We start from the raw sequence: 15,156 nt of genomic DNA on the forward strand, positions 1-15,156 counted from the left end.
GTGAGGGAGGCCGGCTTCAGGTCTGCACAGGGAAGGAGCCCAGCGCTGCCAGGAGTCAAGGTAGAACCGTGTGGAGGGACTCGGGTTGCAGGGAATCCAGGTCGGTTCTGCTGTCAGCCCTGGGAGACCGCAGGCAGGGTTGCGGGGATCAGTGCCCCAACCCCCACCCCCGCTTCCCTCTCGGGGGTCCTGGCTGTGGAGGGGCCTGGGTCCAAGGGGAGCAAACTGAGGTGGGCAGAGGGAGGGGCCCAGGCCCAGCCTGGAGCCCAGGTGAGGAGCAGAGGGAAGGCTGAGGGACCCCCGGGGAATCCATCTCAGCGCCTGGCGTCCACAGTCCTGGGAAGCCCTGGGCTTGGTGGCCTGCTGTGAGTCCACAGACGCCCCTGGGGGTCTCTGGGCAGTGAGGGCCTTGGTGTGAAGGTGTGGGCTCGGCTCAACAAGGGGGCGTCCCAGGACCCGCCGGGGCTCAAGGTGAGGACCCTGACGGAGGACAGCATGGGCCCCACAGATCCCCGCCCCTGCTGTCAGCCCTGGGAGGGCCTGGGTGGGATGAGCACTCGTGGGGCCCTGACTTCCTCACACCCGGGTCTCCGAGGGACGGGGGTCCTGCGATGAGGGGCGGGGCCTCGGGTGGCCAGAGGCTAGACGACACGACGCCTAAGTGACGACCCTGAGGGAAAACTGAGGGGACCCCGAACCCGGAAAAGAAGCCATCCCACAGAAAGGGGCCCTTGCTATCAGCTGTCCGGAGGCCCGAGGGCAGGACAGGCCCCCGTGTTGTGTCGTGACTGCGGCACCCTGGTCTCACAGAGACCGGGGACTTCGTGTGAGATGAGGGGGGGACCCTCAGATCTGCAGAGCAGAGAATCCCAGGTCCCACTGGGAGTGAAGGTGACGACCGCGAGCGAGCAGTGAGGGACCCTGGACCCCAAAACACAGTCGGTCCTGGGAGGCCATAGGTCGGAATAAGCACCGGCGGCATTTCCCGCCATCCGGGTCTCGGAGGGACTGGGGTCCTGGGATGAGGGGCGGGGCTTCGGGGGTTCCAAGGGGAGGCTACATGCCGCCTGAGTCAAAGTGAGGACCCCGAGGGAGAACAGAGGGATCCTGGACCCCAAGACAGTGTTGGATCTTGGAGGCCTTGGGGCAGGGTGACCACCTGTGGCGTTTCCTGCCATCCGGGTCTCGGAGGGACTGGGGTCCTGGGATGAGGGGCGGGGCCTCGGGGGCTCCAAGGGGAGGCTATCTGCCGCCTGAGTCAAAGTGAGGACCCCGAGGGAGAACGGAGGGATCCTGGACCCCAAGACACTGTTGGATCTTGGAGGCCTTGGGGCAGGGTGACCACCTGCGGCGTTTCCTGCCATCCGGGTCTCGGAGGGACTGGGGTCCTGGGATGAGGGGCGGGGCCTCGGGGGCTCCAAGGGGAGGCTATCTGCCGCCTGAGTCAAAGTGAGGACCCCGAGGGGGAACGGACGGATCTTGCACCCCGGGACAGTGTTGGACCTTGGAGGCCTTGGGGCAGGGTGACCACCTGCGGCGTTTCCTGCCATCCGGGTCTCGGAGGGACTGGGGTCATGGGATGAGGGGCGGGGCCTCGGGGGCTCCAAGGGGAGGCTACATGCCGCCTGAGTCAAAGTGAGGACCCTCAAGCAGGAAGGAGGGGCCCCTGAACCCAGAAAAGTGGCCATCCCACAGAGAGTCGCCCTTGCTTTCAGCTGTCCGGCGGCCCGAGGGGACGACAGCCCACGTGGTTTGTCCTGACTTCCGCATCCGAGTCTCAGACAGACCTGGGACATAGTGAAAGGGCGGGGGCCTCAGGTCTGCGGAGGAGAGAATCTCAGGGCCGCCTGGGAGTGAAGGTGACGACCGCGAGTTAGCATTCAGGGACCCTGGACCCCAAAACAGAGTCAGTCCTGGGAGGCCATGGGGCGGGAGGACCTCGGGCAGCAGTTCCTGAAATGCGGGTCTCAGAGGGACTGGGGTCTTGGTATGACGGGCGGGGCCTCAGGTGGGCTGAGAGGGGAATCCCAGGTCCTGCCAGGAGTCAAGGTGACCCCGAGGGAGGAGTGAGGGACCCGAGATCCCAGAACAGAGGGGACGCAACCGATCCTGCCCCTGCTGTCAGCCCTGGGAGGCCTCAATGCGGGATGAGCACACGTGGTGTGTCCTGACTTCGGCATCCAGGGCTCAGAGAGACCGGGGACCTACTATCAGGATGGGGCCCTCAGGTGGTTGCAGAGCAGAATCCCAGGTCCCGCTTGGAGTCCCGGTGAGGACCCTGAGTTAGCGCGGACAGGACCTCCCACCCTAGAAGAGTGGGAACCTGCCAGAGCCCAGGCCTCCTGCCAGCACGCGGGTCCAGGGCTGTGCCACAGTGTAGATCCGAGGTCTCCCCTCCTTTCTCTCCCAGGGGCTCCAGACACCGGGAAGGCCTAGGTCTGAGACACGTGTTCTCGGGTCACAGAGCACAGGAGGCTGGCAGTGCCAGGACTGAAGGTGAGGTGTGGGCCCTGAGTGTGTACCCGGGGGCTCCCGGAACAGAGGGGACCCCGCGAGGCCAACGTCCACTCCACACACCCCGTGTTGCCCCCAGAACCTCGGGCTGTGCCGGCTGCACCCTGAGGAGCCGCCTCACTTCCCCCGTCAGGTTCACAGACGACCGTCCACCTGGAGGAGAGCCCCTGTGAGGCCGAGGGCACCCCTGAAGAGGAGACCTGTAAGTAGCCTTTGTCAGAGCCCCCCACGGTGGGTTTCTCAGCCCGGGCCACTGACACTCCCTTTCTTCCCCAGGCCCGTGGGTCCCCATCTGTCACCCCTGCCCTCGCTGCTCTCAGCTGCCCGACACCACTCACCGTGCCTCCCGTTCAGATGCGTGACCTCCACCACACTGAAGCCGACTTTCACGACCCAAGAGAGGCTGAGGATTCCGAGGATGAGCAGGACATTTGGGTTGAGGAGGAGGAGGGCGCATCCCCGTTGTCTCCCTCCTCCTCCTCCTCTTCCTCCTCCTCCTTCTCCTCCTCGTCTTCCTACTCAGTCCTGTTCCTGGGCAGTGGCGAGGAGGTGGCTGATTCTGGGACACCCAGTCCCGCGCAGAGCCCTCAGGGTGTCTGCCCCTCCCCCACAGCCGTGGCAGCCCCTCCCTGGAGCCAGTCGGAAGACAATGGCCTCAGAAGCCAAGGTGAGGAGGGGCCCAGCACCGGGCAGGACCCGGCAGATGCCGAGTCCCGGCTCCACGATGCATTACATTTGATGATGGTTGACCTGATGGGCTTCCTGCTCCACAAGTACCGCACAAAGCAGCCGACCTCAAAAGAGGAAATGCTGAATGCGGTCCTCAGAGATGACCAGGACCACTTCCCTGCGGTCTTGAGCCAAGCCTCTGAGTGTCTGCAGCTGGTCTTTGGGGTGGATGTGAAGGAGGTGGACCCCAGGGAGCACTTGTATGTCCTGGTCCCCACCCTGGGCCTCACCTACGATGGCATGCAGGACGATGGGCAGAGCATTCCCAAGACTGGCCTCCTGCTGATACTTCTGGGTGTGATTGTCCTGGAGGGCGACTTTGCTCCTGAGGAGGCAGTCTGGGGAGCACTTAGCAAGATGGGGCTGTGTGCTGGGAGGGAGCACTTCATCTATGGGGAGCCCAGGGAGCTCATCACCAACGTGTGGGTGCGGGAGGGGTACGTGGAGTACCGGCAGGTGGCCAACAGCGATCCCGCTCGCCACGAGTTCCTGTGGGGTCCCCGGGCCTACACGGAGACCAGCAAGCTGCAAGTCCTGGAACATTTCCTCAGGATCAATAGAAGGGGTCCCAGTTCTTTCCCGTCCCTGTCTGAAGAGCGAGTGAGTGATGAGGAAGAGGGGGCCTGAGCCAGACTTGCAGCTGGGCTCCTTCTAGGCCCCTGTCCGGCAGCTTCTCCTGCCGGGCAGGAAGTGAGGCTGACTCTTCACTGTGTGTCTGAGGAGCAAGGAGTCAGCACCCTAAGTAGTGAGGGCCCGGGCCAGTGGGGGGGACACGGTGTACAGCATCTCTGGGCTCCTGTTCTCTACAATGATATGGAAATTCATCTTCATTTCCTTTAGTGATGTTTCAGATGTTATTCGTTTTCATAAATATCAATATACTTTATTTTATTATACAGTCTTTTTAAAGATTACATTTTATTTACAGTTATGAGAAAATATTGGTTATATACGCCTTGTTCTGCAATACATTCTTGAACCTTCCTTACACCCAATAGTTTGTACTTCCCACTCCCTCACCCCTATATTGCCCCTTGCCCCTCACCCCTCCCCACTGGTAATCACTAGTTTGTTCTCTATGAGCCTGCTTCTTCTTTGTTATACTCACTAGTTTGTTGTATTTTTTAGAGTCCACATATAAATTGATATCATACAGTATTTGTCTTTCTCTGTCTGATTTATTTCACTTAGCATAATGTCCTCCAAGTCCATCCATCTTGCTGCAAACGGCAAAATTTTGTTTTTTATGGCTGAGTAGTATTCCGGGGTGTGTGTGTGTGTGTGTGTGTCTGTGTGTCTGTGTGTGTGTGTGTCCATTCATCTGCTGATGGACATTTAGGTTCCTTCCACATCTTGGCAATTGTAGATAACACAGCTATGAATATTGGGTGCGTGTATCTTTTCAAATTAGTATCTGGTTTTTTTTTTGTTTTTTTTTTTTTTTGAGATGTATACCCAGGAATGGAATTGCTGGGTCACTTGGTAGTTCTAGTTTTAGTTTTTTGAGAAACGGCATACTGTTTTCCAGAGTGGTCACACCAATTTACATCCCCACCAACAGTGTAGGAGGGATCCCTTCTCTCCACATCTTCGCCAACATTTGCTATTTGCGTTCCTTTTGAAGGTAGCCATTCTGACAGGTATAAGGTGATATGTCATTGTGGTTTTGATTTGCATTTCCCTGATGGTTAATTATACTGAGCATCTTTTCACGTGCCTGCTGGCCACCTGCATTTCCTCTTTGGACAAATGTCTATTGTGTTGTTCTGCCCGTTTTTAGTTGGGTCATTTGTTTTTTTGATGTTGAATTGTATGAGCTGTTTATATATGGTGGTTATTGCTCCCTTGTCAGTTGTAACGTTTGCAAATATTTTCTCCCCTTCAGTAGGTTGTTGTTTTAATTTAGTCAGTGGGTTCCCTTGCTGTGCAGAAGCTTTTAAGTATAATTAGGTCCCCGCTGTTTATTTTTCCTTTTATTTCCTTTGTTTTAGGACATGGATCCAAAAAGTTATTGCTGTAATTTATGTCAGAGAGTGTTCTGCCTATGTTTTCCTCTAGGAGTATTATAGTATCCAGTCTTAAATGTAGATCTTTAATCTATTTTGAGTTTATTTTTGTATATGGTGTTAGAGAATGTTCTAAGTTCATTGTTTGACAGGTAGCTGTCCAGTTTTCCCAGAGCCACTTATTGAAGAGACTGTCTTTTCTCCATTCAATATCCTTGCTTCCTTTGTCGTACATTAATTGACGGTAAGTGTGTGGGTTTACTTCTCGCCTCTCTATCCTGTTCCATTGATCTGTGTGTCTGTTTGGGGGCCAGAACCGCACTGTTTTGATTACTACAGCTTTGTAGTATAGTCCAATGTCAGGGAGCATGATTTCTCCAGCTCTGTTCTTCATTCCCAAGATTGTTTTAGCTATTGGGGTTCTTTTCTTTTTCCAGACACTTTTTTAAATTATTTGTTCTGGTTCTGAGAAAAATGCCATTGTTATTTTGACAGGGATTGCTTTGAATCTGTAGATTGCCTTGGGTAGTATGGTCACTGGGTTGTTTGGTCAACAACACTGATTCTTCCAATCCAAGAACACGGTATATCTTTCCATCTGTTGGTGTCATCTTCAGCTTCTTGCATCAGTGTCTTGTAGTTATTGGAGTACAGGTCTTTGGTCTCCTTAGCTAGGTTTATTACTAGATTATTTATTCTCTTTGATGTGATGGTAAATGGGATTGTTTCCTTAATTTCTCTTTCTGGTACTCCTTTGTTAGTGTATAAGATGCAACAGATTTCTGTATATTAATAATAATATTAAATAAGCTTCAGTATCTTAGTTTGTGAATGATATTGATTATACACGTACTGGTACTTAGGCAGCCCAAGACTGAGTTTTGCTATTTTGTAAAACAAATTGGGAAAGTTTCCATCATACTGTGTCATGCCAAAGTAGGTAACACCGCATCGGAATAGAAATTTACTTGGAAATGTGAGAGTGATCAGCACTAAAATCGGTGGGGTCAAGAAAGAGAGAAGTAAAAGTAAACGATAGGTAATTATTGGCTCCTTATCCCTTTTCTTCTGTCAGTCTATAAAATTATAATTATGTGTGTATAACCTGGATTTGTCTGGCTTAGTTAAGAAAGTAGGAGAAAATCAACCTGGATCAGTAGGATCCCTGCTCACCATCTCAGTTCATCCGCAGACGTTCACCGAGCCTCTCCTCTCTGGAGGGCTCGGTGTTAGCAGTGGGGACACTCGGAAAAGCAGGACAGCCCACACCTAGGATAGTCTAGGAGCCGCAGTCACATCGGGAAGTTGGTGAAAGGTCTCCTAAGTCCCATAGGGCAAATAAAAATAGGGCGAGGGGGTGGGGGTCCGGGAGAGAGCACCCAAGTGTAAGTGCCCAGCGCCAGGGCAGTTCGGGGCTTTGGGAAGCTGGGGGGGAGGTCCTTCTGTGGGAGGTGATGGTAATGAAGCTGGGTGGTGGCGGCAGGCAGACGTGCAGACGGCGCTTGTTAGTGGTGAGAGGAACGTGTCAGGTGGGAGATTGCTCTGAGAAGTCCCTCTGGGATCGTGGATACATCTCCTGGGCGAGGGGGGAAGGTGTACTTTGTTCAGGGATGCTTAGAGACCTGGTTATCCTGCCTGAGCTGCTAGGACACTCAGAATGCTCCAACTGCAGGGAGGAGTGGCGTTTGACGTGGCTCACAGTGTACTCCGTCCTGGCATATATAGTTGAAGAGGTTTGGTAACCGCCCCAAACTTGGGGTAGGATTTACTGGGGTGTGTTCTTGGAAACGGTCTGCTGGACACTTACACTGATGGGTCAGCTCCCCTCGATGGTCAGAATCCAAAGCCATAGATGAGGAATGGTCCTGGACATCGCAGGGAGGAAACACCCACCGAGGCTGAATTCCAAACAGGGAATCCACCTCCGGCCCTCCCGACAGCCCTGGGAGACCCCCGGGCACGGGGTCCGGATGTGACGGGCGCTGATGCCCCCTCCCTGGGGGGTGAGAGAGGTGAGGGCCTGGGTGAGGGAGGCCGGCTTCAGGTCTGCACAGGGAAGGAGCCCAGCGCTGCCAGGAGTCAAGGTAGAACCGTGTGGAGGGACTCGGGTTGCAGGGAATCCAGGTCGGTTCTGCTGTCAGCCCTGGGAGACCGCAGGCAGGGTGGCGGAGATCAGTGCCCCAACCCCCACCCCCGCTTCCCTCTCGGGGGTCCTGGCTGTGGAGGGGCCTGGGTCCAAGGGGAGCAAACTGAGGTGGGCAGAGGGAGGGGCCCAGGCCCAGCCTGGAGCCCAGGTGAGGAGCAGAGGGAAGGCTGAGGGACCCCCGGGGAATCCATCTCAGCGCCTGGCGTCCACAGTCCTGGGAAGCCCTGGGCTTGGTGGCCTGCTGTGAGTCCACAGACGCCCCTGGGGGTCTCTGGGCAGTGAGGGCCTTGGTGTGAAGGTGTGGGCTCGGCTCAACAAGGGGGCGTCCCAGGACCCGCCGGGGCTCAAGGTGAGGACCCTGACGGAGGACAGCATGGGCCCCACAGATCCCCGCCCCTGCTGTCAGCCCTGGGAGGGCCTGGGTGGGATGAGCACTCGTGGGGCCCTGACTTCCTCACACCCGGGTCTCCGAGGGACGGGGGTCCTGCGATGAGGGGCGGGGCCTCGGGTGGCCAGAGGCTAGACGACACGACGCCTAAGTGACGACCCTGAGGGAAAACTGAGGGGACCCCGAACCCGGAAAAGAGGCCATCCCACAGAAAGGGGCCCTTGCTATCAGCTGTCCGGAGGCCCGAGGGCAGGACAGGCCCCCGTGTTGTGTCGTGACTGCGGCACCCTGGTCTCACAGAGACCGGGGACTTCGTGTGAGATGAGGGGGGGACCCTCAGATCTGCAGAGGAGAGAATCCCAGGTCCCACTGGGAGTGAAGGTGACGACCGCGAGCGAGCAGTGAGGGACCCTGGACCCCAAAACACAGTCGGTCCTGGGAGGCCATAGGTCGGAATAAGCACCGGCGGCATTTCCCGCCATCCGGGTCTCGGAGGGACTGGGGTCCTAGGATGAGGGGCGGGGCTTCGGGGGTTCCAAGGGGAGGCTACATGCCGCCTGAGTCAAAGTGAGGACCCCGAGGGAGAACGGAGGGATCCTGGACCCCAAGACAGTGTTGGACCTTGGAGGCCTAGGGGCAGGGTGACCACCAGTGGCATTTCCCGACATCCGGGTCTCGGAGGGACTGGGGTCCTGGGATGAGGGGCGGGGATTGGGGTGGCCAGAGGGGAGACCACATGCTGCCTGAGTCAAGGTGAGGACCCCGAGGGAGAACGGAGGGATCCTGGACCCCAAGACAGTGTTGGACCTTGGAGGCCTTGGGGCAGGGTGACCACCTGTGGCGTTTCCTGCCATCCGGGTCTCGGAGGGACTGGGGTCCTTGGATGAGGGGCGGGGCCTCGGGGGCTCCAAGGGGAGGCTACATGCCGCCTGAGTCAAAGTGAGGACCCTCAAGCAGGAAGGAGGGGCCCCTGAACCCAGAAAAGTGGCCATCCCACAGAGAGTCGCCCTTGCTTTCAGCTGTCCGGCGGCCCGAGGGGACGACAGGCCCACGTGGTTTGTCCTGACTTCCGCATTCGAGTCTCAGACAGACTGGAGACTTAGTGAAAGGGAGGGGGCCTCAGGTCTGCGGAGGAGAGAATCTCAGGGCCGCCTGGGAGTGAAGGTGACAACCGCGAGTTTGCATTCAGGGACCCTGGACCCCAGAACAGAGTCAGTCCTGGAAGGCCATGGGGCGGGAGGACCTCGGGCAGCAGTTCCTGAAATGCGGGTCTCAGAGGGACTGGGGTCTTGGTATGACGGGCGGGGCCTCAGGTGGGCTGAGAGGGGAATCCCAGGTCCTGCCAGGAGTCAAGGTGACCCCGAGGGAGGAGTGAGGGACCCGAGATCCCAGAACAGAGGGGACGCAACCGATCCTGCCCCTGCTGTCAGCCCTGGGAGGCCTCAATGCGGGATGAGCACACGTGGTGTGTCCTGACTTCGGCATCCAGGGCTCAGAGAGACCGGGGACCTACTATCAGGATGGGGCCCTCAGGTGGTTGCAGAGCAGAATCCCAGGTCCCGCTTGGAGTCCCGGTGAGGACCCTGAGTTAGCACGGACAGGACCTCCCACCCTAGAAGAGTGGGAACCTGCCAGAGCCCAGGCCTCCTGCCAGCACGCGGGTCCAGGGCTGTGCCACAGTGTAGATCCGAGGTCTCCCCTCCTTTCTCTCCCAGGGGCTCCAGACACCGGGAAGGCCTAGGTCTGAGACACGTGTTCTCGGGTCACAGAGCACAGGAGGCTGGCAGTGCCAGGACTGAAGGTGAGGTGTGGGCCCTGAGTGTGTACCCGGGGGCTCCCGGAACAGAGGGGACCCCGCGAGGCCAACGTCCACTCAACACACCCCGTGTTGCCCCCAGAACCTCGGGCTGTGCCGGCTGCACCCTGAGGAGCCGCCTCACTTCCCCCGTCAGGTTCACAGACGACCGTCCACCTGGAGGAGAGCCCCTGTGAGGCCGAGGGCACCCCTGAAGAGGAGACCTGTAAGTAGCCTTTGTCAGAGCCCCCCACGGTGGGTTTCTCAGCCCGGGCCACTGACACTCCCTTTCTTCCCCAGGCCCGTGGGTCCCCATCTGTCACCCCTGCCCTCGCTGCTCTCAGCTGCCCGACACCACTCACCGTGCCTCCCGTTCAGATGCGTGACCTCCACCACACTGAAGCCGACTTTCACGACCCAAGAGAGGCTGAGGATTCCGAGGATGAGCAGGACATTTGGGTTGAGGAGGAGGAGGGCGCATCCCCGTTGTCTCCCTCCTCCTCCTCCTCTTCCTCCTCCTCCTTCTCCTCCTCGTCTTCCTACTCAGTCCTGTTCCTGGGCAGTGGCGAGGAGGTGGCTGATTCTGGGACACCCAGTCCCGCGCAGAGCCCTCAGGGTGTCTGCCCCTCCCCCACAGCCGTGGCAGCCCCTCCCTGGAGCCAGTCGGAAGACAATGGCCTCAGAAGCCAAGGTGAGGAGGGGCCCAGCACCGGGCAGGACCCGGCAGATGCCGAGTCCCGGCTCCACGATGCATTACATTTGATGATGGTTGACCTGATGGGCTTCCTGCTCCACAAGTACCGCACAAAGCAGCCGACCTCAAAAGAGGAAATGCTGAATGCGGTCCTCAGAGATGACCAGGACCACTTCCCTGCGGTCTTGAGCCAAGCCTCTGAGTGTCTGCAGCTGGTCTTTGGGGTGGATGTGAAGGAGGTGGACCCCAGGGAGCACTTGTATGTCCTGGTCCCCACCCTGGGCCTCACCTACGATGGCATGCAGGACGATGGGCAGAGCATTCCCAAGACTGGCCTCCTGCTGATACTTCTGGGTGTGATTGTCCTGGAGGGCGACTTTGCTCCTGAGGAGGCAGTCTGGGGAGCACTTAGCAAGATGGGGCTGTGTGCTGGGAGGGAGCACTTCATCTATGGGGAGCCCAGGGAGCTCATCACCAACGTGTGGGTGCGGGAGGGGTACGTGGAGTACCGGCAGGTGGCCAACAGCGATCCCGCTCGCCACGAGTTCCTGTGGGGTCCCCGGGCCTACACGGAGACCAGCAAGCTGCAAGTCCTGGAACATTTCCTCAGGATCAATAGAAGGGGTCCCAGTTCTTTCCCGTCCCTGTCTGAAGAGCGAGTGAGTGATGAGGAAGAGGGGGCCTGAGCCAGACTTGCAGCTGGGCTCCTTCTAGGCCCCTGTCCGGCAGCTTCTCCTGCCGGGCAGGAAGTGAGGCTGACTCTTCACTGTGTGTCTGAGGAGCAAGGAGTCAGCATCCTAAGTAGTGAGGGCCCGGGCCAGTGGGGGGGACACGGTGTACAGCATCTCTGGGCTCCTGTTCTCTACAATGATATGGAAGTTCATCTTCATTTCCTTTAGTGATGTTTCAGATGTTATTCGTTTTAATAAATATCAATATACTTTATTTTATTATACAGTCTTTTTAAAGATTACATTTTATTTACAGTTATGAGAAAATATTGGTTATATACGCCTTGTTCTGCAATACATTCTTGAACCTTCCTTACACCCAATAGTTTGTACTTCCCACTCCCTCACCCCTGTATTGCCCCTTGCCCCTCACCCCTCCCCACTGGTAATCACTAGTTTGTTCTCTATGAGCCTGCTTCTTCTTTGTTATACTCACTAGTTTGTTGTATTTTTTAGAGTCCACATATAAATTGATATCATACAGTATTTGTCTTTCTCTGTCTGATTTATTTCACTTAGCATAATGTCCTCCAAGTCCATCCATCTTGCTGCAAACGGCAAAATTTTGTTTTTTATGGCTGAGTAGTATTCCGGGGTGTGTGTGTGTGTGTGTGTGTGTGTGTGTGTGTGTGTCTGTGTGTGTGTCCATTCATCTGCTGATGGACATTTAGGTTCCTTCCACATCTTGGCAATTGTAGATAACGCTGCTATGAATATTGGGTGCGTGTATCTTTTCAAATTAGTATCTGGTTTTTTTTTTGTTTTTTTTTTTTTTTGAGATGTATACCCAGGAATGGAATTGCTGGGTCACTTGGTAGTTCTAGTTTTAGTTTTTTGAGAAACGGCATACTGTTTTCCAGAGTGGTCACACCAATTTACATCCCCACCAACAGTGTAGGAGGGATCCCTTCTCTCCACATCTTCGCCAACATTTGCTATTTGCGTTCCTTTTGAAGGTAGCCATTCTGACAGGTATAAGGTGATATGTCATTGTGGTTTTGATTTGCATTTCCCTGATGGTTAATTATACTGAGCATCTTTTCACGTGCCTGCTGGCCACCTGCATTTCCTCTTTGGACAAATGTCTATTGTGTTGTTCTGCCCGTTTTTAGTTGGGTCATTTGTTTTTTTGATGTTGAATTGTATGAGCTGTTTATATATGGTGGTTATTGCTCCCTTGTCAGTTGTAACGTTTGCAAATATTTTCTCCCCTTCAGTAGGTTGTTGTTTTAATTTAGTCAGTGGGTTCCCTTGCTGTGCAGAAGCTTTTAAGTATAATTAGGTCCCCGCTGTTTATTTTTCCTTTTATTTCCTTTGTTTTTGGACATGGATCCAAAAAGTTATTGCTGTAATTTATGTCAGAGAGTGTTCTGCCTATGTTTTCCTCTAGGAGTATTATAGTATCCAGTCTTAAATGTAGATCTTTAATCTATTTTGAGTTTATTTTTGTATATGGTGTTAGAGAATGTTCTAAGTTCATTGTTTGACAGGTAGCTGTCCAGTTTTCCCAGAGCCACTTATTGAAGAGACTGTCTTTTCTCCATTCAATATCCTTGCTTCCTTTGTCGTACATTAATTGACGGTAAGTGTGTGGGTTTACTTCTCGCCTCTCTATCCTGTTCCATTGATCTGTGTGTCTGTTTGGGGGCCAGAACCGCACTGTTTTGATTACTACAGCTTTGTAGTATAGTCCAATGTCAGGGAGCATGATTTCTCCAGCTCTGTTCTTCATTCCCAAGATTGTTTTAGCTATTGGGGTTCTTTTCTTTTTCCAGACACTTTTTTAAATTATTTGTTCTGGTTCTGAGAAAAATGCCATTGTTATTTTGACAGGGATTGCTTTGAATCTGTAGATTGCCTTGGGTAGTATGGTCACTGGGTTGTTTGGTCAACAACACTGATTCTTCCAATCCAAGAACACGGTATATCTTTCCATCTGTTGGTGTCATCTTCAGCTTCTTGCATCAGTGTCTTGTAGTTATTGGAGTACAGGTCTTTGGTCTCCTTAGCTAGGTTTATTACTAGATTATTTATTCTCTTTGATGTGATGGTAAATGGGATTGTTTCCTTAATTTCTCTTTCTGGTACTCCTTTGTTAGTGTATAAGATGCAACAGATTTCTGTATATTAATAATAATATTAAATAAGCTTCAGTATCTTAGTTTGTGAATGATATTGATTATACACGTACTGGTACTTAGGCAGCCCAAGACTGAGTTTTGCTATTTTGTAAAACAAATTGGGAAAGTTTCCATCATACTGTGTCATGCCAAAGTAGGTAACACCGCATCGGAATAGAAATTTACTTGGAAATGTGAGAGTGATCAGCACTAAAATCGGTGGGGTCAAGAAAGAGAGAAGTAAAAGTAAACGATAGGTAATTATTGGCTCCTTATCCCTTTTCTTCTGTCAGTCTATAAAATTATAATTATGTGTGTATAACCTGGATTTGTCTGGCTTAGTTAAGAAAGTAGGAGAAAATCAACCTGGATCAGTAGGATCCCTGCTCACCATCTCAGTTCATCCGCAGACGTTCACCGAGCCTCTCCTCTCTGGAGGGCTCGGTGTTAGCAGTGGGGACACTCGGAAAAGCAGGACAGCCCACACCTAGGATAGTCTAGGAGCCGCAGTCACATCGGGAAGTTGGTGAAAGGTCTCCTAAGTCCCATAGGGCAAATAAAAATAGGGCGAGGGGGTGGGGGTCCGGGAGAGAGCACCCAAGTGTAAGTGCCCAGCGCCAGGGCAGTTCGGGGCTTTGGGAAGCTGGGGGGGAGGTCCTTCTGTGGGAGGTGATGGTAATGAAGCTGGGTGGTGGCGGCAGGCAGACGTGCAGACGGCGCTTGTTAGTGGTGAGAGGAACGTGTCAGGTGGGAGATTGCTCTGAGAAGTCCCTCTGGGATCGTGGATACATCTCCTGGGCGAGGGGGGAAGGTGTACTTTGTTCAGGGATGCTTAGAGACCTGGTTATCCTGCCTGAGCTGCTAGGACACTCAGAATGCTCCAACTGCAGGGAGGAGTGGCGTTTGACGTGGCTCACAGTGTACTCCGTCCTGGCATATATAGTTGAAGAGGTTTGGTAACCGCCCCAAACTTGGGGTAGGATTTACTGGGGTGTGTTCTTGGAAACGGTCTGCTGGACACTTACACTGATGGGTCAGCTCCCCTCGATGGTCAGAATCCAAAGCCATAGATGAGGAATGGTCCTGGACATCGCAGGGAGGAAACACCCACCGAGGCTGAATTCCAAACAGGGAATCCACCTCCGGCCCTCCCGACAGCCCTGGGAGACCCCCGGGCACGGGGTCCGGATGTGACGGGCGCTGATGCCCCCTCCCTGGGGGGTGAGAGAGGTGAGGGCCTGGGTGAGGGAGGCCGGCTTCAGGTCTGCACAGGGAAGGAGCCCAGCGCTGCCAGGAGTCAAGGTAGAACCGTGTGGAGGGACTCGGGTTGCAGGGAATCCAGGTCGGTTCTGCTGTCAGCCCTGGGAGACCGCAGGCAGGGTGGCGGAGATCAGTGCCCCAACCCCCACCCCCGCTTCCCTCTCGGGGGTCCTGGCTGTGGAGGGGCCTGGGTCCAAGGGGAGCAAACTGAGGTGGGCAGAGGGAGGGGCCCAGGCCCAGCCTGGAGCCCAGGTGAGGAGCAGAGGGAAGGCTGAGGGACCCCCGGGGAATCCATCTCAGCGCCTGGCGTCCACAGTCCTGGGAAGCCCTGGGCTTGGTGGCCTGCTGTGAGTCCACAGACGCCCCTGGGGGTCTCTGGGCAGTGAGGGCCTTGGTGTGAAGGTGTGGGCTCGGCTCAACAAGGGGGCGTCCCAGGACCCGCCGGGGCTCAAGGTGAGGACCCTGACGGAGGACAGCATGGGCCCCACAGATCCCCGCCCCTGCTGTCAGCCCTGGGAGGGCCTGGGTGGGATGAGCACTCGTGGGGCCCTGACTTCCTCACACCCGGGTCTCCGAGGGACGGGGGTCCTGCGATGAGGGGCGGGGCCTCGGGTGGCCAGAGGCTAGACGACACGACGCCTAAGTGACGACCCTGAGGGAAAACTGAGGGGACCCCGAACCCGGAAAAGAAGCCATCCCACAGAAAGGGGCCCTTGCTATCAGCTGTCCGGAGGCCCGAGGGCAGGACAGGCCCCCGTGTTGTGTCGTGACTG

At 55.3% G+C, this 15,156-nt stretch overlaps 2 protein-coding genes across 2 annotated transcripts; both read left to right on the forward strand.

The window, feature by feature from the left end:
• The first annotated feature begins 2,726 nt into the window (after positions 1 to 2,726).
• Positions 2,727 to 3,967, forward strand: LOC135320123 (melanoma-associated antigen 8-like). The gene has a single exon (XM_064482745.1). It carries the CDS (start codon positions 2,869 to 2,871, stop codon positions 3,868 to 3,870), a length of 1,002 nt encoding a protein of 333 aa, XP_064338815.1. The 5' UTR covers positions 2,727 to 2,868; the 3' UTR covers positions 3,871 to 3,967.
• Positions 3,968 to 9,814: 5,847 nt separating this feature from the next.
• On the forward strand, positions 9,815 to 11,193 carry LOC135320114 (melanoma-associated antigen 8-like). Its single transcript, XM_064482703.1, has one exon. It carries the CDS (start codon positions 9,957 to 9,959, stop codon positions 10,956 to 10,958), a length of 1,002 nt encoding a protein of 333 aa, XP_064338773.1. The 5' UTR covers positions 9,815 to 9,956; the 3' UTR covers positions 10,959 to 11,193.
• The last annotated feature ends 3,963 nt before the right edge of the window (positions 11,194 to 15,156 follow it).

This window comes from Camelus dromedarius, chromosome X, assembly GCF_036321535.1.
Source record: "Camelus dromedarius isolate mCamDro1 chromosome X, mCamDro1.pat, whole genome shotgun sequence".
NCBI classification, from domain to species: domain Eukaryota; kingdom Metazoa; phylum Chordata; class Mammalia; order Artiodactyla; family Camelidae; genus Camelus; species Camelus dromedarius.

What these genes read in the sequence shown, in the direction of transcription:
- LOC135320114 (XM_064482703.1), top strand. Translation starts at nt 9,957, where the DNA reads ATGCGTGACCTCCACCACACTGAAGCCGACTTTCACGACCCAAGAGAG.
- LOC135320123 (XM_064482745.1), top strand. Translation starts at nt 2,869, where the DNA reads ATGCGTGACCTCCACCACACTGAAGCCGACTTTCACGACCCAAGAGAG.